General features: G+C 37.1%; 1 protein-coding gene and 1 pseudogene across 1 annotated transcript; one reads left to right on the top strand and one right to left on the bottom strand.

The window, feature by feature from the left end:
- Positions 1 to 13,704: 13,704 nt before the first annotated feature.
- LOC129247870 (odorant receptor 33b-like) lies at positions 13,705 to 15,067 on the top strand. The gene is made up of 2 exons (XM_054887230.1): positions 13,705 to 14,462; positions 14,520 to 15,067. Exons 1-2 carry the CDS (start codon positions 13,705 to 13,707, stop codon positions 14,929 to 14,931), a joined length of 1,170 nt encoding a protein of 389 aa, XP_054743205.1. The 3' UTR covers positions 14,932 to 15,067.
- A 381-nt stretch (positions 15,068 to 15,448) lies between these two features.
- LOC129248971 (odorant receptor 33a-like) lies at positions 15,449 to 19,019 on the bottom strand (annotated as a pseudogene).
- Between the last annotated feature and the right edge of the window lie 4,721 nt (positions 19,020 to 23,740).

The raw sequence follows: 23,740 nt of genomic DNA, 5'->3' as shown, positions 1-23,740 counted from the left end.
ACCTACACACACACGGCCACACAGCCATGACATTTACTCTGTCAACATGTCGCTACTCCTCCCGTAATATTCAAAAATAAGAAAAGCAAAATCAAATATGCAATCGATAAGCAGCACGTGCTGTTGATATTGTCACACAAAAACACCCTAGATTCAATTGGCATCTGGCGCGCAGCTATTCTTACTCAAAATTATTTAACTACTCCAACAAAAGCAAGTGCCTGCTACAAAAAATTTAATATCAATTTGCGAAGTTGAAATGACGCGCGGTATCATAATTTCGCGTTTCCAACAGAGTCGATGGCATGATAAACGCATATTGCCACAAAATTTTAAGGAAGAGTATACAAAAATGCATAACAAACGGGAAAGCACAAAATCAGCCTACTTTATACGCCATGGAACTCTATCCTCAATTAATTGTGAAAACATCGAAACATGGAAAGAAGCGTTTGCACATCAAAATGCAAAATATGGCGAGCATATTTTTGTTATTCTATTAGAAATTTAAAAAAGTCAGCAGCGCTAAATTATTCACATACAAAACACAAATTTGAAATTAGCTTTAGAAAATTAAATTTGCAAATTACCATTAAAAAGCGGAAAAAATATTTTTCCAAAATTCAGCTTAATTCAGCCATTAAATTCTTTGCTAACCAAAACTCAGCCAACTATACATCAAACGGCGCAACATTAAGAAAAGCCATGAACTATTCGAGAGTACTTTCATGTTGCATATGTATTTGTTGTCGCTCATCGACCCAGTGACCCTCATTTAGGCAGTTCATTGAGCAAAAGCACTTGACAAGAGCTGCGGTTTGACATTCTCTGTTTTGGTGACCCCAAAAGCAGCAAAAAAATCTTTTATGAATTTGAAATTCTCCTGCCTTCACATATGCGCTTTTTCTTTTGTTCCTTTTAATGGCCTGACTTGGTACTCTTTGTCTTATAAGTTCATCTTTTTTGTTATTTTAGTGTACGTCGATTTTTTGTTTTGTTTTTGTAAATTACTACTTTTCCTTTTAAAATATGCTACCACGTGCTTGCCTCCTTATTTGTTATACAATACAGCAGAGTCAATAGTTTTTTATGCCTCTTACAGTCACTTATTTTTCTTTACTTTCGGATTTCGGATTTTTACTTTATTTATATAGGTCAATTGAATTTACTTTTATTTACTTAGTTATTCTGTCTTATTTTTTATTGTTTACTATTTTTTTATTATTTATTTTTACTTCATTAATTATTTTTTTGCGAACACGAAATGTCAAGCACGCAACGCTTTGTATACATTGCAATTTTACTTCAATAAAATTGCAAAGGTCGCAATATTAATTTATTGGCATAGAGTCAATAATTTTCGTTTTTCGGTTTGCGGATATGTACTATAGTCATATAACTGTACATAGCAGTTAAGAATTTAAGCGCAGTATGGTATGAATAATTTGGCATAGAATTTATTTTATTGATATTTGCAATTTATGTAGCAGTAACGCCTGTGGATTTGTGTGAGTTTGCTACAAAGAGCAGTGAAATTTATTAATTGACGGATTTTACTACTGAATTATAATTTATTTCGCCGATAGATCCAAAACACAGTGTAACGAAAATCAACTCTTTATAAAGGGTGGTTAAGTGTTAAGGGCCGGTGTTGATTTTAAATAAATACAATTTTTTTTTAAATTATTGTCATTTCTCTTTATTATGATAATATTGGTAGGGCTCAATTACATATGGAACAAAATATCGGCCAAATGGCCGCCGCGGCCTCGGCGGCACACCTCCATCCGATGGTCCGAATTTTCGATGGCGCTGAGGCATAATTGAGGTTCTATGCCGTTAATGTGACAAATTACTTATCTCATCCTTTAGCTCTTGAATTGTTGCTGGCTTATCGACGTACACCTTTTCTTTCAAATAACCTCAAAGAAAGAAGTCCAACGGTGTCGTTGACGTTTAGGTGTGGTTCACATTCAACATCGACTCTTTAACTTTACCAACCCTTTATATGAGCGGCTGTTAATGGCTTAAGTGATATTTGACGGATAGACAGTGCGTGGCAAAAATCGATGGAGTTGTATCGAACCACTTTATTGCTACGTCAAATGTCGCCAAAGGGGCATTATAGGGGCACTTATTTTTGTCGTTTTTATAGATAACATAAGCAAATATTTTACTTTTTCTAATTTGTTGCTCTTCGCGAATGATTGAAAAATTTTCTCATCTATTAGAGAGAAGTCTTCGCAATGTTTACCCTTTTTACGGTGAAAATTTTAAGCCTAAATTTGCAAGTAATGCCCCTGTTGCTCGCACACTTAGAAATTGCAATTCATTATTCACTTCCAGCCTGCTTGATTTTGCTTGATCTGAATGTAATTTTGTAAAAATTTTAAATTAAGTTGCTTAATACTGAATTCATATTGACTGGTAAAAATTTTAGTTGCCAAATTTGGCGTGTTTTTTTATTTTTGTCTAGTCTGTCAGATAATTTGTACTGGAGATTATTAAATAAATAAATATATAAATAATTCGAAATACGATTATATTTCTAAAAATCTTTATGATGCATTCAGAAGTCTACTATTGTTTGTCAGGATTAGACTACTTTTGAAGCTTCAACTGGTTAAGCGATGGCTTGGCGTAGTAACAAAAGTACGTCAAGTGTCACCCTCCGAAAATTCTATCGGTTTAATATCAATGAAATTTGATGAAAATGCTTTACTTTATAAAATATTTAGTACAAAATTTAAACTTCTTGGTGGAAGTGTGTTTTCTTTGAGGTGTAAGTGAAATTAATGCCGGTGTAAGAGAAAATAAAACACTTTTTTTCCACAGTATTTTTTCAAGGCTTATCGATAAAAATGTTAAAAAATTTGAATTGTTCAGTACTCGGTTTCGTCTTTTCATAAAAAAACTTAAAAATAAAATAAAAAAAATTATTTTACTTGATATATATTTTTTTCAAATTGTTTTTTAATTTTTCTCAATACTGGAAATGTTCAATTGTTCGTTTCTCTAACTTTGCTCTTCATAAAAAAAACTCACAAATAAAATTAAAGATTTTTTTATTTAGTATAGGTTTTCAATTTTGAATGTTCTTGTTTTAAGGTTGCTCTTCGTAAAAAATTAAAAAAAAATAAGAAAGGAAAATTAAAAAAAATTTTTTTTTGGTATTCACACATACACACATGTATTTTTAAAATTTTTTTTTTTTAATTTTGCTCAATAAATGAAATTTTCGATGAGTTTTTGTTTCTTAATTTTGCTCAAATGTATGTATGGAATTTTTTCTTTACATGATTTCTAAGTAGCTGGAGAAAAAAAAAATCCTCATGGAATTTTGACCTTGAACGAAATCTCCCGTCATTTCGCTGTACATTCGATCAACGTACATAAATCAAAGCAAGTTTGGCCGACGCACCTCGATTTGTTCTGCCCTGTTTCAGGATGTCGCTCTCGCCTAGCCAACAATACAACATCACTCTTTGTTGAGTCCCCGGCCACTCTGGAGTGAAGGGAAATGAAAGAGCGGATGAGTGTGCAAGGAAAGGTTCTGAACTTGACATTCAGCGACCGGTAGAGGACATAAGCATTCCTTTGAACTGTGCGCTGCGATTGACTTGAGCGGTAGCGCGCAACCAATAGAAGGTGGTCGCTGACTACTGACTGCAGGGTGTCTAAAGCGATCTGGCCTAAACTGAATCTTAAAAGGACAAAATGTCTGTTTAGTCGCTGCATTATTGGGATCCTAGACAGTAGAATGGGTGTACCTCACAATGGCTTCTGCAGAAGTGGTGGAGATGAAGAGGGAATTGAGTCGTTACAAAACCTGCTTTGTAAATTTCCTACAGTTCAAATCATATCCTGGCTATTATTTCTTTGCAGACCTGAGGAATTTGTGCAATGCCTCACTGCAAAGAATAGTTAGCTTCTTAAAAAGATCTAAAAGGTTTAAGCAACTGAGTTAGGGGCTGTAAATGAAATACAGATTTCACAACGTGTTTTAGGGCCACCGAGTGTCTTGCCTTAGACAAGAAACCTGGCTAATTTACCTCTTTCATGGTCCAGAAAAGCGCAAGCGATCCAGAAAAGCGCACTGTTTATGCCACCTTGATGGAAGTATGCGCCATGGCGTATACGTAATGTACTTCCTATCACACAATCCCTCAACGCTCGTTGCTTCCCTGTAGTGCTCCTTCACCTTTATTTCTCGTATACCTTAGATAAATACATATAGTAATTTTTATTGCGAATGTTAAACACCATTTATCCTCATATCTTTTTTTTACTTTTTACTTTTAATTTTTTTCTTTTTTAAATTTTTTTTTATTAATTCCACGTTGACACAATTGCATTGCGGCTCCAGTTATATTTTATTATCGGTCGGTGATTTTAATTTACACAGTTTTACACTCCCGCGTGGATTCCGCAGCGCGAGTACGCAAGGTACTTTCGAACTTAAGTACACATGTTAAAATTTCACATTAATATGCATTTAATTAAGAGGCGTCATTCAAGTAGAAGAGGCACCGCATTGAGTGCTGCCTTTGCATAACTCAACGCTTACGCGCCGCGTAACTGGTGGCTTAATGTTCAAGTGAATGAATTTAAGTGCGTTTGTATGAAAGTGTCCACATGCAAATCCACACATACCTTCGTGCATGTGGGTTAAGTCCTTGGTAATCATGAAATTACGAGTTTTTTTTTTTTTTTTTTTTTTTTGGAGGTGGCAAAAAGCATTGAAAGCCGAAAAGTGTGAGACTTGTCTTTCGACTCACCCACTAAAAACCCCACCCCAGCTCCGTTTCCCTCCCGCGGGACGACCGTTAGGTAATACTTCACGGGAGGGGGAGCGGCCTATTGCCTCTTCATGAAATTCTGCGCTGATGTTCAGCACGTCGCACTTTGGTATTTACTTATCGTTAAGTGTTAATTCTGGGAGGTGAGCGGCCTATTGCCTCTACTTGAAAATCTATGCTGCTGTTCAGCGTGACGCAATTTGGTGATTCCTAATACCGTTAAGTATTACTAGGTACTACTTCACGGGAGGGGGTGTGGCCTATTGCCTCTACGTAACAATCTGCGCTGCTGTTCATTGCGACGCAGCTTGGTAATTACTATCCTTGCCATGTTACTGACAGCGGACCAATGTTCTTCTGAGTCAAGCATGATGTCTACTAGGTTGCTAACCATTATTGGCTTCCCCACCCTATCACTCAATTCTACTCTTTCCAGCTCGAAACGAGGGCAGACAAAGAAAACATGTTCTGCATCTTCAACTAGACTGTCGCAAAAGGTGCAGTACGGGTCATCTTCGTGCTTAAATCTATGCAGATAAGCCTTAAAGCATCCATGCCCACTAAGTACTTGGGTCAGGTAGAAATCTATCTGACCATGCTTTCGATTTATCCATCTTGCGATATTCGGGATCAATCGATATGTCCATCGTCCGTTCGTCGAGTTCCTCCATTCCTCCTGCCAAGTACGGATGCTTCGCTCCCGTTCAGTCCTTCGGTTAGACAGCTGCGCTGGATCCGCTCGATGTTTTTTTATTTCGGCGAATTCCAGTGCAGTCAGCTTAACTGGTAGCATACCCGCGAGGACTAATACAGCATCTTCCGATACTGTGCGGAATGCACAGCACACCCTGAGGGCACATAACCGGTATACCGAATTAATGCCTTTCATGTATGTGCTGCAGTTACTTGAAATTACGAGTGAGTGAAGCTGAGTGTCGCAGCACGCTGTAAAAGTGAGTAAATGTTGTAAATAATTGAAAATGAAAAAAATCTTGTATCGTACAGGTGTAAGTGCATATCTTTAACAGCAGCATTCACATTTTATATGTGGAAGAAGTGACCTTAATTTGCATATACTCCATGGCGTATGAGTAATATTTACACTTGAGATTTTATAAAAGTATGAGTATGTAAGTATGTATGTGTGTATACAGACACTTGAATTTGCTTCTACCTGAATGATATTCTGCGAACTGGAAATATAATGCATACTCAATTCAAATAAAACAAAAGCTGATTTACAGAAAATGATTGAAAAAATCCTTTTATTCGAGAGCATTTCGGAAACTGTGTCAATCACAAGAAAGAATTGCTAAAAATCAGTCCCTGTTGTATAAATATTAGTTTTTGTTTTGAATGTGATAAAGGTATGAACATTTATGAATTGACAGCTGTCAAGTTGAAATGTTTGTGTTTTTGTGCCGGCTATTGTGCCTTGATGGAAATCTTAATTGCTTAAATATAGATTTTGTGCCCTAAAAGCTTAATACTGTGAGTGTAAAAATAAGCTAAAATGATGAGAAAAAATTAATTAAAAATTGACTCATTTTTGCTCAAAAGATAGCTTATTTGATAAAAAAGGTATACTGAAAAGGTTGCTGGTGGCAAAATGTTTTAGTTTCGTATTTCGAACTGTGGCACAGCCTCTCTCATACGTGCTGCACCGAAAACTTTGAACACTTTTTTCACGAAACTATATTTTTCTACATGAACGGATTTACAATTTGCGCAAGTCCTAACCTGAAATTTTATCTATACTTATGTATGTATGTTAATTAGGTTAGAAGAAATATTTGTGAGATAAGCGAATCAACCAAGCAGATAGATTATTTGCATACTAGATTGAGTAAGATTGAGATTGACTAAGATCACATAAAGGACACAAAAGGTTCAGAGGGTGAGTCCACAATACGGTGGCATAGAAATCGCTTTTTTCAGCTTAAACAGTAACTTATTGCTCCGAAAACATTGTCCTGTTGGATCTACACTACGTTAAATAATTACAATGCTAAGCCTTGTTGAAAAGTTTTGACTTTTTTTTCAGCATTTTTTTATAAAAGTTTAGTGCATATTCATATAAAACTTACAAGAATTCCAGTTTTAACCCTTGGTCAAATTAGAAAAAAAAATTGTTTTAAATTCCATGAAAAATGCACATCTTTTAATGTGAGTTTTTAGAAAAATTTTGAGTACGCAGATTTAAAGGCCATTAAATCTTGTTTTTTAAGTTGTACCTGTAAGTTAGAAATGACGAAAAATTATCCAGACTTTTGAACTTTGTTTCTTTGCAGGCGGAATTATGCATTTTGTCCTTTTCTTAGGTAGAGTTTTTTTGAAATATTTCCAGTTTGCAGTTTTATACTCCCTTTAATTTTTTACGATAATAAGGTGGGAATTTCAAGTGACACAAAAATTTCATTAAGTTTTGATACTTTTTTTAATGCAGGGTCGGGTATTGTCTTCCATGGAAAAAGAATTCGAAATTTTGTTTCAAACGTGGCTAAAGATTTGATAAAAAGTTGGCCTTGTGTACTTTCATAGGCCGTAGTACTTCTATAGATTATTACAAATATTTGCCTTACACTTTACTGGACAGGACTCGTGTAGAAATTTCAAAGATTAGCTCTGCCAGCATCATTTTGCATTGGAATAATAAGACACATTTTTTTATTTATCAATCCCTTGAAAAATGAACCCCTTTCGTATTTCCATAGTATTTCGTTGGGGGGCAATTCGAGCATTACACTCAACATCAGTTACTGTCCTGATGCATTGCGTCACCCAATGTCCCTCCTGTTACTACCAAGCGTAAAATCATTTTAGGAGTGAGTCACCCTTGTCGGATCTGTATACCGAAGAAGTGTATGTGTATGTGTGAGCACAAAAATATTTAAATAAATATTAACCCCCCGTTGTACACCCTGCTCTGGCTAGATCTTTTTTGACTTTGTACGTGAATTTAACATATTTCTTTTATAGTTTACGACTTGTGCTTCTAGGTAGCCTCCTAAAAATTAATTTTCTATCCACGTATGAATGCAACTATTTTAACAGGATCTTCGAACAGGACGAAAAAGAGGATGTGAAAAGTTGCACCTTTGGTTGTGCACCTCGAGCTGGACTCCTATACAAAATGCATAGAAACATATGTGATATGATACATTTTGACTATTTTACCTGCTTTTTTCTTTTTCATGAAAAATCTAAATCTATGGGGTGTAACACACAATAATACGCAGAAAGCGGTAGTTTTGTGGCGCTCAGATTCATTGCCCATTTTTCGTTCAGCTATGTCTTATCATCAGTTCAGAATTTTGGGACAATATATTCGTTTTGATAATAGTCAAACTGTGAACCAACAAAGATGCGCCTATTCGTGATCTATGGAATATCTTGAATGAAAACCTCAAAGATAATTATGGCTCGCATGAAAATATTACTATCGATGAGCAACTATTTCTATATGGAGGCCGAACAAAATACACGGCATAAAAATTTGGTGGGCATGTGACTCCAAAGCAAAATATCCGTTGCAAGGAAAGTTGTATTGTGGCCGAAAAGAAGGAGAAGAGCGTGAAGTTGATCAAGGGGAAAATGTGATGCTGCAATTATCCAACCGATATGTAAAAAGCGGCCGTACTAATGCCGATAATTTTTTCGTCACATTGAATGGAGCTAAGCGTCTCGCTGATATAGGACTCGCATTAGTTGGCACCAAAGGATCTAACAAACGTTGTCTTCCACCAGATACGAAAAAGAACAATTCTCGACCAGTGCTTTCGTCATTATTTGGTTTTCATGAAAACCTTGTTTCAATCAGCAGCTATATACCAAAAAAGAATAAAGCGGTCAATTTACTTTCCACTGTTCATTTTACTAAAGAGTCTGAAGGCGAGGCAAAAAACCATAACCACATAAAGCTGGCGTCGATTGTATGGATCAAATTGTCACACATTTCACATCAAAACGGCCAACATGTCGATGGACCTTTCTTCTGCAACATGTTGGATGTCATGGCCTTGGCACCTTTTTGTATTTGCAAGGAAGTCGATGGGCTTAGAAAAAGTGATGCTAGGCGTAATTTTTTGACGACTTTATGGAATACCTGCATTGCAAACATCAAATATCGTATGAATAATCAAATCATTATTTCTCAATTTACTACTCGCGTGGCTGTGGAATCATTTTTCAACAAAAAAATAAATATCCCTGTGAATATCGTAGTTATCAACCAACCGGTGCCGATATAGCCTCAGCAAAAAGAGATTGTCGTCTTTGTTTACAAGGGGGCGATAAAGTTCGTCGAAAAACTCTTTTTTATTGTACTGCATACATGAATCCAGTATGTAAACAGCACTCAAAAGTCTCATATACATGTTTTGCTTGCCTTCCCCCGAGCCCATAATAAAGATTATTTCATATTTCATCATAAATTTTATTGCTATCGCATTTTGTTTCTTCAACCTGCATCGAAATGAGTCAAAATAAAGAACACAAAAAAAAAACAAAAACTAACAAAAAGGTTTTTCTTTACAAACCGAAATATTTTCAGCGAATATTTTTTCTTCCGTATGTAGCTCAATGCATGCCAAAACCAATGAGAAAGGTAAGAAATTAAAAAAAAAAATTGCCTGCGATGCTTATAAATGATCGCGCATTTGCCATATATTCCCATACGAATGCATGTAAATGCATAGGGTTCTAGTTAGACCCGAGGTGTACAGTTAAAAAGTGGTGTATAACGGAGGGTTAAATATCAAATCGCCTATACCATATACTACCACTAACCATTTTCAATTGAATATTCAAAAAAGCACAAGGAGGTATATAATAAAAGTATTGAACAAACGCTTACACAGAAGCAAGGCGGATATGTAGACAGTGGCTCACTCGAAAGACAACAAATTTTGTGCTGGTATCTAATGCTTTTTGACCTTCATATTTTAACCTTTAGTAATATTAATATTGACGTTTGACTGCTTGACAGACTGTCGAAGATTTCTACGCTATTAATTGTTGAACACTTCATTGGGAATTTCCAAGTTAATGGCGGTATTGGCGTAGTACGCGGGAATGCAGACGATGCGCCAAATAGCAAATGGGTATGCGTGTCTCAATTATGCCGGAGATTTTTATCTTTTCACGTGGGAAAATAAAGATTTAAAAAAAAATATTGATGCGAATTTATAATTAAAAATTGTATCGTCCAAATTTCAGGGCCCGAATTCCCTTCTACAGGGTTGCCCATATTCCACGGACCCATCTGGAAACCCTGTATCTTTTGACAGAGACGTCAGATCGCTTGATGACATACCGCGTTGGAAGCGTCAATCCAAGCAGATTTTTACCATGGAACAGTACACGTCACGCTAGCGCTCCAAAATTGTTGAAATTTACATTCAACAAAAGAAGTCAAAAGAAGAAGAAAAAGAACAAAATCATCACGTAATGCCACTGAAAATCCTCATGAAATTCAAGAGGTACCTCTTTACGACGAAAAAGTCACTGTTTCGTGCGGTGTTAGTGCGGAAACGATTATTGGGCCGTTTTTCTTCGAAGATGAAAATGGTCAAGCTGTTACCGTCAATCAGGAGCGTTATCGCGATATGATAACCACTTTTGTGATGCCAATTATTCGTCGAAAGCGTATGAGGCAGTTATAGTTTTAACAAGACGGCGCTCCACCACACACAGCTTGCACCTCAATCGATTTTTTGAAGATATTGTTTCCTCGTCGTTTTATGTCGAAAAATGGCGATTTTGACTGGCCACCTCGTTCGCCCGATTTAACGCCACCTGACTTCTTCTTGTGGGGATATTTAAAATCAAAGGTTTATATTAATAAGCCAAAGACCATAGAAGAGCTCAAGAACAACATCCGTGAGGAAATAGCCGCTATTCTAGCCGAAATGTTAGCTAAAGATATGGAAAATGCTGCAAAACGGGCACAATACGCCATACAGGCTCAAGGCGGCCATTTGAGAGATATCATATTCAAAAAGTGATGCCAACAAATCTACTTGAACCAAATAAAACGATTATTATCGTCAACATAAAAAAAAAGTGTTTTTCTTTGATTTACAATAAAAAAAAACATGGGTGGGTAACCCAGTATGTCTTACATCGACTGAAACAGGTGTCTTATGGTGATAATTTGAGTTTTGGAAAAAACAAATATCAGCCGGGATCACAGCGGGTGAGCATGGCTCGTTAGGTGATATTTGTTGAGTCCTTGGTGAGACATTCATTCATAGTCCCGTGAGTTAGTGAGTTTCGTGATGCGAGTTTTCTGCTTCTTTAAATATTTAATTCTGCTTCAAACTCAATAAATCTGCTTCTTTCTACAAAAATTCTATTTAAACGTTGTGTAACGTCTAGGTCATATACTTTATTTATCGTCTGACCTGTTTCTTTTTGAATTTGAGATGATTTTTAAATAATAATTTTTCAATACTTTCCTGGCCGAATGTACATTAATTTCTAGTAAAGCGTTTTTCAGTAAGAGCGCTTCAACTTTTTTTTTAATAAAACACAAACGGTTTGACTTTTTTAACTAATTTTTTTTATTATCGAGTTTGAACATATACATTTAAGTATGAAATTCGATTTCTTTTGCATGACCACCGCGTGTACGTTTTACGAAGTCCAATCGTTGAACCCAATTCTCGACCACTCTTTTGCATAAATCGGCCGAAATTCCAGCAATTTCGTGTTCAATATTGGCTCTGAGCTCACAAATCGTCGCCGGCTTGTTACTGTAGACCAATGACTTCACATAACCCCAAAGAAAATAGTCTAGTGGCGTCAAATCACACGAGCGCGGCGGCCATTCGACCGGTCCATTTCTGGAAATAATGCGCTCATCGAACTTACTCTTCAACAAATCAATTGTAGCGTGTGCTGTGTGGCTTGTGGCCCCGTCCTGTTGAAACCACATGTCGTCTAAGTCCATACCATTCAATTGCGGCCAAAAATAATCGTTTATCATGTCGCGGTATCGATTTCCATTCACAGTAACGTGGCGATCGTTCTCGTCAACGAAAAAATATGGGCCAATTACGCCGCCGGCATCTAAACCGCACCAAACAGTGATTTTTTCGGGATGCAACGGTGCCTCATGAATAACGTGTGGATTGCTTTCTGCCCAGTAACGCATATTTTGCTTGTTGACAAAGCCATTGAGCCAAAAGTGAGCTTCATCACTGAAGATGATTTTTTGGAAAAAAGTAGTCTTAAAGTAGCAGCAACAGAACGATTATTTTCATAAAAAATTTGCACGATTTGCAATCGTTGCTCAAGTGTGTAGCGTTCCATGATGAAATGTATACTAATGAAGTTTACAAATGACAAGCGAAAAATAAAAAATATTGCGTTGTTCGCCCTCCCTATCGGAAAAAAGTTGAAGCGCACCTATTGAAAAACGCTATACATATAAATGTATGGGTCTTAACACATGAGCTGAAAAGTCCGGAGCCTTACACATAGGTGTCCTCTAGTTTAATTATATTGACCTCTTTTTCAGATAGTACCAACCTTAAAGAGTCGGCTGTTAAAATTTGATGATATCCTGTTTATTAGGTCGTGAGTTATTGTGCTAAGAGGGACGCTACTTTTGTTATTTCCAAAGAAAGGATCAAAAATAATTTTTTTAATTTTTTTAATTTTTTTAATTTTACAGTGCTTGATGGGAAAATATAGTTCAAGCAAAGGATTAGCTAGAAAAGTTTTATGGGAAGTCCGCTCCATTAGAAACAACAATAAATCGCTGGTTTACTGACTTCTTATGCGATCGTAGAGACCCCGATGATGAACGTCCAAATGAGGCGGTAACACCAGAAAACATCAAATATACCCACAAAATCATTTTGAATGATCGATAAATGAAGTTGTGTGAGTTCGCTGACATCGTAGAGATAGCAAAAGAACCGCTTGGCTTTAGATTGCATGAGCATTTGACAATGAGAAAGATTTGTTCAAAGTGAGTGCCGTGTTTGCTTACTGTTGACCAAAAACAAGACATTTTGATGAAGCTGAGCAGTAGCAAAACTACATAAATTGAACCTTGAATTTCACCCACATCCACAGTATTCGCCAGATTTGGCTCGGGCGTCTGACACGCTTTTCGTCGTTGACATCTTCTCGGCCTTCTGAGAACATTTGGTACCACCGATAAACGTTGCTTTGGTCCAAAGTAGCCTCTCCGTATGACACCGTCAACATTCGGAATGCATCCGCGCACTTATATTCGTTTTTCACACAAAATTTGATACGGGTTCTTTGATCCATCTTTTTGAATAGGTAAAAATCGAAGACGAGCCGAAACACGTGCAAGCAAAGCAGCTTTCAACAACTGAACATTCAATACGACCGAACTCGTTGGCATGAGTGAGACATGAGTACCAACATATAGCCAAAAAAAAAAAAATCGAAATGCGAATATACGTAAACTGCGAAAATTAAAAATTGGCGATACTTTTTGAACACACCTCGTATGCAAAAAATTATCTGTGGCAATGCTTTACTTCCCTCCACATTCTATAATTCCATAATCCCTGAGTATGTCATGCCATATAATTGCTTAATTTTTTGCAGCCATAGCCAGTAATTTTAAATCCATTTGCCTGAAGCCAGACCAAAACAGTAATTAAAAATCAATGTACGCGCTGGAGTATATGGAATTCTAATACAAGTCCACAACTGTGGTTCTCACAATAATCAAGCACACGCAGCTACTTGACTTGGAAACAGTATAAAATAGAAATTCCACCATTTCTAGCTGTGCAGGTCGAAATAAACTTTAGCGAGTTTTATTCAAAAAAAAAAAAAAAATTATATATATTAAATATTAAAAATAAAATAAAATAAACTAATAAAAAAAACAAGAAACTGTTCTACAAATTCAAAAATGTTGCGGGATTTGTTTATATCTAAAGCTGTGCGCAATGTACCAGTGGATTCTGACTCGTTCTTCAAAATTTTCTGGATGTGTTGGAAGTTGATGGGTATCGGGATCGAGTCCAACAAATGGTACATCTGGGTCTACGATATCATGGTGAACCTCTTCATTACCATATTTTATCCGATACATCTGACTATTGGCCTATTCCTGGTACCAACACTTGCGGATGTCTTCAAGAATTTGACCATAAACATAACCGATGTCACCTGCAGCGTAAAACATTATCTATTTCGCTACAAGCTGGGAAAAATACGCAAACTTCAGGGTCTACTGAAGCAGCTGGATCAGCGAGTTGTGGCCGAAGAAGAACGCGACTACTTCCACAGAGACATACGCATTGCCGTGCGAAACATTATGTGCGTTTTTTGCATCTCTTATTTCGCCGATGCGCTGGCCTCCACCGTGGATGTGTTGACCAAAAAGGAGCGAGAGCTGATGTACCCAGCTTGGTTTCCATTCGATTGGGCCGCAAACAGGTACAGATATTACGGTGCGGTCTTCTATCAGATCTTCGGCGTGTCCATGCAGATCACACAGAATTTGGCTCACGATACTTTTGCGCCTATAAGTTTGTGTGTGATGTCGGGCCAAGTGCGTTTGTTGGCCATGCGCGTGTCAAGGATCGGCTATGATAAATCAAAGTCGCGTTTGACACATGAGCGTGAGTTGAACGAGTGCATTGAGGATCACAAGATATTGCTAAGGTTAGTTGAAAGAAAATGTATGTATTCTATTTTCATAAATCACAAATTTTTTTAAAGGAGTTTCGACTTGTTGCAAGACATATTTTGGTACACTCAAATGGTGCAATTCTCCTCGGTTGGGCTGAATATTTGCATGACCGTTGTGTTTATGCTGCTGTTCGTGGACAATCTTTTCGGTTACGTCTATTATTCGGTCTATTTTTTCTCCATGGCTATAGAGCTGTTGCCAGCCTGCTATTATGGCAGTAAAATGCAGGAGGAGTTTCAAGATCTGCCCTATGCAATTTTCAGATGCAATTGGTTGGAGCAACGCAAGAGCTTTCAGCAAAACCTACGAATCTTCACGGAGCTTTCGAGGAAGCAACTAACGCCCACTGCTGGAGGAATCATCAACATACATTTGACTTCATTTGTGGCTACTTGCAAAAGTGCTTACTCACTTTACACTGTGCTAATGAATATGAAGTAGAGTTGTTGTCGTGGAGTGGTAAATATGCAATGTTTTATTCAACTATGAGTTGGTGTAGAAATCGAATGTAGTTTGCACCGAATGTAGATTAATCAATAACTTTGTTTCAGCACTTGAAGTAGAAATAAAATAAATGGAAACCAGTAAAAAAATATTTTTCAATCAAAAGAGGAATAGAAATCGAAGAACTCCTGCTTACTATTGTACTTAATGTGAAGTATTTCTATTTTATTTTACTTTTTCGTTTTATATTTTTATTGAAATGTTGCCAATTATACCTAGAAACAACTAGCAAGCAATATTTTTCTTTTAATTAGAATGCGACAGTATTTACAGGAAATACATAAATATACTGAAAGACAACTGATAGAAAATTACATTTCCTGGCCACTCATTCAAATTTCTGGTGCGAGGTTATGCGTTTTTTTTCGTTTAAGTCTTCTGGGTTGGCAAATCGCCGGGCCTCTGGGTTGGTATGTTTTACGAGTTTTTTGGATATGAGCTGCTGCATACTGTTTCACAACTTCAGATATCGACCTCTAGGATCACGATGCCCAGAAAGCATACATAGCACCACCATTAGCCATAAGCGTCGTTAGCTATATTCTGCACGATTTGTAGCGAAACGCCCGCGAATTGAAACAGTATGGCCACAATATATTGCGAAATCGAGGTGCGCCAGGCCAGCGGCACAAATGCGGGATAGAGCAGCTCGCCGGTGACTAAGGCCGTGAGAAGCGCCGTTATGCTGACCGCGAAGTAGCAGCGCGTGAAGAAATTGATCATAAAATTACACGGGTGCTCTATAGTCCGTATTGGTGTGCACGCGTTCAACCAGACGTGCAAGAATTTCATTTACCATAAGCATTTCACTCAGGCGATATCGCAGCAACAAATGCTTTAACGTGAATAAACGCTCGCAATGCCGATGACCAGATTGATGAAGAATTGCTCCTGAGTACTGCTGAAAATGATGCTTAGCACCAAATGCAATGGAAAGCCGAAGGTAACGAAAATGTTCATCAACAAATCGTAGACAATGCGCAGATATTTATTGAATGGCCATAAGATGATGCCCAGTACGCGCCATGTGATAAATAGACGACGGAAGATGGCTATTGTGTCGATTTGACGCATCAGCATTTTGTGGCTGAGTGAGTTCAATGCGAGTCCAAATAACTTAATAGAGAAATATTGCAAATTTTCTTGCTTTTTATATGAATCAATAAAGTCATTAGCGCGAAAATGCTTTTATAGGCTGTAATTAAGGAATGAAGGCGTGGAGCTATTTGCTAATATGGGCTGCAAACTTGACTTTTCGTACACTCATGGGAAGATAGTAATTGGGCGCAATTTGTGCAATATTTATTGGCGCACTTTATATTGCATTGCAAACGACGAAAATAAAGCAAAATTCCCAAAAAAGGAAGTAGTTTAAGTAGAATGCTTTGAACTTTTATTTCATTGACTTACATTAAATTTGAAGCCACAAATTTGAATGACGAGTGAGTTTTTGGTACTCTCGACAAATATTTATTGATTAATATCTATTGGGTCCTCGTTCAATTATAATACACTCGTGCCAACGTTTTTTCCAATCCTCAAATCAACTCTGACCAAAAAGTGCTTTTGTATGGCCATACAAGACCACGGGGGCTGGTGGAATCCGCCCGGTAGTACTACAGCAAAGCGAAGAGCTAATTACACCACATCTCGTTGGATAAGTGCGATACAGTTTTGCGTTGGCATACATACCAACAGTGTGGAGAATACGTCTGTATTTAGTAAAAAATATATTTGAAAATAATAATAACAACGAAATAAAATGAATAATAAAAAAATAATTTTAGTAAATAAATAAATTTTGAATAATTTATTGTTTTTTTCTTAGTAAAAAAATTAACAAAAGCTTGCAAACTAAACAGCAGCCGCAAGAAAAACGGAAACATTGTTTTTTGTTCTATTTAGTAGAGATTTTATTTAGTTGGCGCAAAATTAGTCATCCAATGTGCTTTTGAACAATTTTTTTTTGTTTAGTATAAATATTTAAATAATAATGATAATATGAAACAAATAATAAAAAAAAATTTAATTTACAACCTTTTGAATAATATTTTACGAAATAAAAAAAAATCTAAATTTTAATTTTAAATTTTAATTAAATTTTTGTTTATTTATTAAAAAAATATTCAAAAGGCTGAAAACTATGCAGCTGCCGCATACCTCTAAAAAAGCAGTGAAGCGTGCAAAAGTCAGGATAAGCGTAAAATATTTTTCGTGTTTATTTAGATGGCACAAAATTAATCACCCAAGAATTGTTTTATTTAAACAACATATTTTGCTTTTTATATTTAATAAAAAATATATTAATTGGGTAGCGTAAAATTTTTGATTTGCATTCAAATTTGCATTTAAAAAACTTTTTTATTACTTTTGCAGTTTTTTTTATTCTTCTATTTAATTAGTAAAAAAAAATATTCTAAATACATTATCTTTTGTTTAGTAAATAAAATATTCAAACTATTTGAAAACATTTTTTTTATTTTTTTTTACTAAATAGAAGAATAACAAAAACTGAAAAAGTAATAAAAAAGTTGTTTAAATGCAAATTTGAATGCAAATGAAAAATTTTGCGCCTCTCAATTAATATTTTTTTATTAAATACATTTTTTTACTAAATAAAAACAAACATTTTTTTTGCGTGATGGTAATCTTTATTTTGACTGTTTCTACATGGCAGCTGTTTAGTTCACAAGTGTCAAATATGATTCACGTACGACGCCATTTACAAAAATTATAAATCTTCCGAAAGGATGACTAATTTTGCGCTACCCTGTGGGATAATTTCCTTGAAAAACTACACAACTGCCACTAATCGATACGCCTTCACTGTCACATCACTATTTCAGACTCTGCAAGACGGTGAAAAAGGAGTAACCCATTTTGCAGGTCTTAAAAAATGAATCCAAATGTATCCGCATCATGCCACCCGCCGTTACTGTGACATCCATCAAAGATAGCTCCACAAACGTAATAAGATTGCGATGGTAGGGACGTGGCTGTGTCAACCAATTACTGGTGAAAATGGCATACGACAGCGCATGAAATTCCGCCTGCACCAAACTGCCATAGTAGCAGCAAGGGAAAATTTCGATCATTATGGCCAAAATATGAAAAATATAGTAGCCATAAGAGAAGATATTATCCGCATAGAAAAGCAGATATATCAGACAAACCACGACATTAATTCCAACAGCAGTAAACTGCACCATGTAGCTGCTCGAAATGATGCCTTCCACGCGCTTGGTTGTGCTGAGAAAAGAGAAAAAAAGTGGGAGGAGTAATATAATATTTGATTGGTATTTGTACCTCATCAGCAGTTTGTAGTCCTCAATGCAAATCACAAGTGCTCTGTAGTTTTCATCCATTTCGCTTGTGATCTCATGACCTATACGCGCAACACGCCTGGAGAGCAAGTGCACATGGCCGGCGAGTAGGCATAAAACTATTGGCCCATAAGCATCGTTGGTGAGATTTTGTGCGACTTCCATATTGAAGCTGTACGATTGATAAAGCATTACCACCAAATATTTCCACGTCGTGCTGCGCCAGTCCACGATCACATATCCGGGGTATAGTATTTTTCCAGTCCACAAAGCTGAAAGCACCGCCATGACGCCCACCGAGAAGTAAACGTAGACGTAAAAACGCATCATAAAAACTGAACGGTTGCGCATATATTTTATGTAGTAGTGGGTGTCCTCATCACTTCGCACTCGTTCATCTAATTGTTGGAAAGTTTTATTCAAAGCAACAATTCGTTTCAAGTGCGGACGTAGCATGAAATGTTTAATTGTGCAGGCAATTGAGGAAATGCCAATTGCTAAATTGCTGAAAATGTCCTCTCGCTCGTCAGTAAATATTGCGCCCAGAATTAAATGCGCAGGAAAGGCGAGAGAGACGACGATGGTCACAAATACGTCGTAGAGGCCGATGAGGTACTTATTGCAGCTGGTGGTGAAACCCAAAATGCGCCAGAAAAATAGTAAAGGGCTAAATATTTTCACTGTATTGATTCGCGAGTCCATTGCGGAGGTTTAAACTGCCTGTTGACCGATCGGATTACGCAAAGATTGTGAGATGTCATTTGTGATGCGTTGACGTATTTATGTCGCTGTTTTAGGTTAAGGAACTAGAAGAGGCTGAGAAATGTGTGTCTGCGTTTCAAAATTACAATGTGAAAGCATGTAATTAATACGCATAAATACTGTTTTCAATCAGCAATTCAGCAGCTGCAATTAGTAAATATTCGACACTCTTAAAATACTCCAAGGATATAGGCACGTGTACCCCCATGCCACTAATTGAAGCAGAAGCGTTGCCTGCTCATGCAATTCATTAATGTAGTGATAGAGAATGGAGAATAACCAGAGTCAGAGAATAGTTGGGGGTACTAATCGGCGTACTTGAAGTTACATTTTGATACTAAATTTTCTTTTATATAAGGGGTCTTTCAAAAGTGTCGCCAGATGCCAGACGGTCGGTACCTTTTACACGTAGTTTTGCCATTTTTGACATTTGTCAAGTAGACATGTTCAATTTTACGCCATAGCACAACGCGTTGCAATTATTGAAACTTGTTATAAAAATGGTCGATCTTTAAGAATAAAATATCCCAAAATTCCTAATTTTTTTGAATGAAATAATCATCCCACTGTGTCGTCAATTTAAAGGTTGGTAAAAAAATTTGAAGAAACTGGTTCTGTTGAGGTTAGAAAAAGGACTGGCTGGCTAAAAACTTGATGCTCTGTTGAGAAAATTCCTGATGTAACGCAACGAGTTGCTGAACCACCTTCAAAATCGATATTTCGACGTTCTCAACAATTTGGCATTCTTGAATCGACTGTTTGGAGGCTGAGTTTAGCTGTAGAGGTGCTCATGGTGGTCACTTAAATGATGTCATTTCATAATTCTTTCCAATATATAATAATTCCATCTAATTCCTAAGAGCTCTATTTTGAATAAAAGTAGTGAAACCTGATGGAATCTAAACTTTTACATGTTTTATTTTAAAACAATGTCTAGGCGCGTCTTTTGAAGCACCATTTGTAACTGCGATAGTTGGGCGCATGTCTGGGAAAGTTTATGTGACCCATTGGTTATGGCTGGGGTCAAGATATTCATACAAAATCATATCTATAATCCACTTTAGTCTTTTTTATTATCCAATAAACATTTTGGCATTGCGCTTGAAACTACAGAATAAATTTTACTATTTCACGGTGATGTACAAGGTGGTGGAAAATAAACCAATCAATTTGTTTCTGAATAACTGTTTTTATTAAATAACAAAAAAACAAAACGATATCCTCCCCAGTATTAGACTAGAATGCGAAAGGGGAGACCAGTCAACACTTGGAAACGGCAGATTGACGCAGAAGCGCAGAAAGCAGGCCATTTACGGAGACAATATAATTTTCTATCTATGAAAAAATCAAATTATGAAGTATTTGTTTAAACCCTACGTTCCACCTAGGACTCGATTTATAAAAATTATGAAATTTCCGATAGGGTGACAATTTTGCGTCCATACATTAATCACCTAGAGGGGAATGTTTATACTTGAATAAATAAATAAAATATATAAAAATTTTTGAGAAAAATATGCCCGCAGAGTGGCGCTGGGGTCGAGATACTCTAAAGAATTCTATTTATGGATGGATTGTGGCTTGATGTGACTTGTGCGACTTGAAATGGTAGAAAAAGTTTTTCCTAAAAGCCGTCGTCCCTCGACGGGTATTTGCAAGTTTCCGGGTGGTTTTCTGCCACATAAAACTCCTCACAAAAATTCATCTGTCGTATGGAGGCGGCATAAAACTACAGATATCGACCTCTAGGGTCACGATGCCCAAATCATTCAATTTTCTTGAAATGTGTACCGTCAGCGAAGGTGGCCGTTCTGTTCTTTTTAGAAGTCGGAAGGTCAGATGTGAAAAGCATTTAAAGTATAAGTCTAAGAATACTTCCTTGTGAAATTCCGGCATTTATTGGCTTAAGGCTTGAATAAATGACATGGCACTTCATCCCGAAATATCTATTGCTTAGATATGAAGTTAAAATGTTCGAAAATTACTTTGGAATGATTTTGCCATTAGCTTAGGTTGCAATCCGTCATACCGTACTTTATAGAAGGCCGGAGTAACACCGATAAAATGGAAGGGCATACGTTTTTCTTTCCGATTGCTTCTTTTACGGTTGTGATTCAATTGCTGAGTGCTTTTTTCGAAATCCGAAATGGGTTTGAATAAAAAGGTACAATCACTGCAAAATTATTTTTTCGAACAACTTAGACATTATAGGTAGCAAAGAGATCGGACGGTATGACGAAACTTCGTCAAGGCTTTTGCCAGGTTTTTCTATCATTATTACAGTCAGTGTCAGAAGAATGGAGCCGCGATTAATCATGAAGTATAAAATATATACATATATTTAAAATTTTCTTTACATGAAAGTGTGTACTAAACAAGGAGTCGCAATTACTTAATACGCCGTATAGTCTCCAACGTTGCCGAGTATAGCCTGGCATCTTCTCGGCATGCTTTGAACTAGCTTTTCTGCGTAGCTCGTCGACCAAGAGGACCAGATCTTGTGAACTTGACGCACGATATGCTTTAAATCAGGGGCTGGCTTTGAGGCAAGATGGATTTTCATAATTCTCCACACATTTTCAACGGGGTTAGTGTCTGGAGACTGAGAAGGCCAGTCTATTACTGTGACGCTATTTTCTGGTTTCCAGGCCTTACAGAGTCGACTTTGGTGTTTTGGGTCATCATCCTCTTGCACGATCCAATCATTGCTTCTTCCTGGATACATCTTTTTCACCGGAGAAGCAACACTAAAAATTCACTTTCACCGGGTGTTTAACAGTGCGCTGTACGATATTAGTATGGCTCGTGGACCCAGCTCGCTTAAGTGGAACCCAAGCCCAAAAAGTTGCTGCATCCGAGGAAACAACCTTACTCCAATCGCGTTCCATGTTTTCGGTAGCCCAAGACTTGCGATTCTCAGTGTAATTTTCCGAGAGCAGTGGTTTTGATGATGTGGGACGGTAGGATACGTTCGCCTCCTTCAGTCGTTGTTCGCTGGTGTTGATACTCACATCTATTCCATCTATTCGGTATTTTAACTAGAATTGTGTGCGCTTAGTGTAGTCGCAAAGAAGGGTCCCATTTAAAAAGTTGGACGATCATTTTATTCTTTATCACTTTATTTTTTGTCAACATTTTTGTGCTCTTTGTACCACTGATTCCACATCACAACAATGTTTTTGATTTTTTTATTCTTTTTGCAGCCGCGGCGTAAGATACTTTGGAATGCGGGCATAAAAATACCGCCTCGAAACGCTTCGCGCGCTTCTCACTAATTTTTGTTTGGTTGCGTTTACGGGAAAGTTTCGAACGACACTAACCTGTGTTAGCACTGGCGTCATAGCCGTTGAGAGGGACTGTTATGCAGCAAAAAGCAGAACGAAATATATTTTGAAGTTACAAGAAAGAAACCGGTTCTTTGATATTTAATTCGATTTTATGAGTTAAAGCTATATTTTGAACTCGTATGTTTAGAAATTCTACCTTCAGGGACTTTAGTGATGGCTGGGTATTTCGTTGAAAAAAATCCAGTGAAGCACTAAAGCAGAAAGAATTGATTTAAGAAGTGAATACAAAGAGTAATATTATCAGTTTCAAACGCCTTAGTACAATTGGATGGTAAATTACACTTGATTTGGAGAACCAGATATCCTAAGAAGAACCGAAGCTATTATTTTCCAGAGTTTCAACTCACGTTTTTCATATATTCCGGGCAGAAAAACCAGAAACATAATTTTTGGATATATTTGAGGTTATGTAACATCAATCAATATTTTTTAAGGGTTGCAATAGTAACAGCAGCCGCCGTAATCCAATTGGTTTTGCAACAATGTTTGGTACGTTTGATTGTTGAATCAGAAGCAAAGTGTTGACAAAGTAGAAAACGAACAATGAATTCGCCTTGTTTCCTTCTAAGCTGACAACCATATGAACAAGGCGAAAAAAAACAAATCAACTGACTTACCGCTAACACCTTCAGCATTTTGGCGTCAGTAAAACTACAATACGGCGCATTTTAAAGGATGATTTACACTTTTTTCCGTATAAAGTACAATTGTCACAAATAATATTGCCGACAGAGCATGTACGTCGCTTGGAATACGGCCAAACAATCGCTCGAATGGTTGACACTGACCCAATTTTTGGAAGCAAATTTTAATGACTGACGAGACACATTTTAACCTCTCTGGCAGCGTGAATAAACAAAATGCCGCATTTGGGGAACTGAGAATCCACACGAGACACATGAAACGCCATTACATGACCGGAAAGTACCTGTTTGGGCCGGCATTTGTGCCTAAACCATCTTTGGGTCATATTTTTACCGGGAAAGCGAAACGGTCGATGGTGCCAACCGATATCGATGGATGTTGCCTCATTATGTCTGCCCGCAAATGCGTGAGAGAGGTTTAGACGGTTACTGGTTTCAACAAGACGGTGCGCCATACCACAATGCGAATGCAACAATTAAATTTCTGCAACGAAAATTCTCGGGACGTCTAGTGTCAAAAAGAGGCGACATCGACAGGCCCCCCAGATCAACTGACTTAACCCCCTCCCCCCCCACTGCTTTTTGTGGGACTATCTCAAAAATAAGGTTTACGCCAACAAGCCGCAGACTATTGACCAGCTTAAGACACATTTTCGTGCCGAAATCGACG

Source organism: Anastrepha obliqua, chromosome 5 (assembly GCF_027943255.1).
Source record: "Anastrepha obliqua isolate idAnaObli1 chromosome 5, idAnaObli1_1.0, whole genome shotgun sequence".
NCBI classification, from domain to species: domain Eukaryota; kingdom Metazoa; phylum Arthropoda; class Insecta; order Diptera; family Tephritidae; genus Anastrepha; species Anastrepha obliqua.
Note: the sequence above shows the minus strand (reverse complement) of the source record. Positions and strands in the feature narration are given on the sequence as shown.

Excerpts from the sequence above, each read along its gene's own strand:
- LOC129247870 (XM_054887230.1), top strand. The coding sequence starts at position 13,705 with ATGTTGCGGGATTTGTTTATATCTAAAGCTGTGCGCAATGTACCAGTG. Across the intron at positions 14,463-14,519 it reads GATCACAAGATATTGCTAAG|GAGTTTCGACTTGTTGCAAG; the intron begins GTTAGTTGAAAG and ends ATTTTTTTAAAG.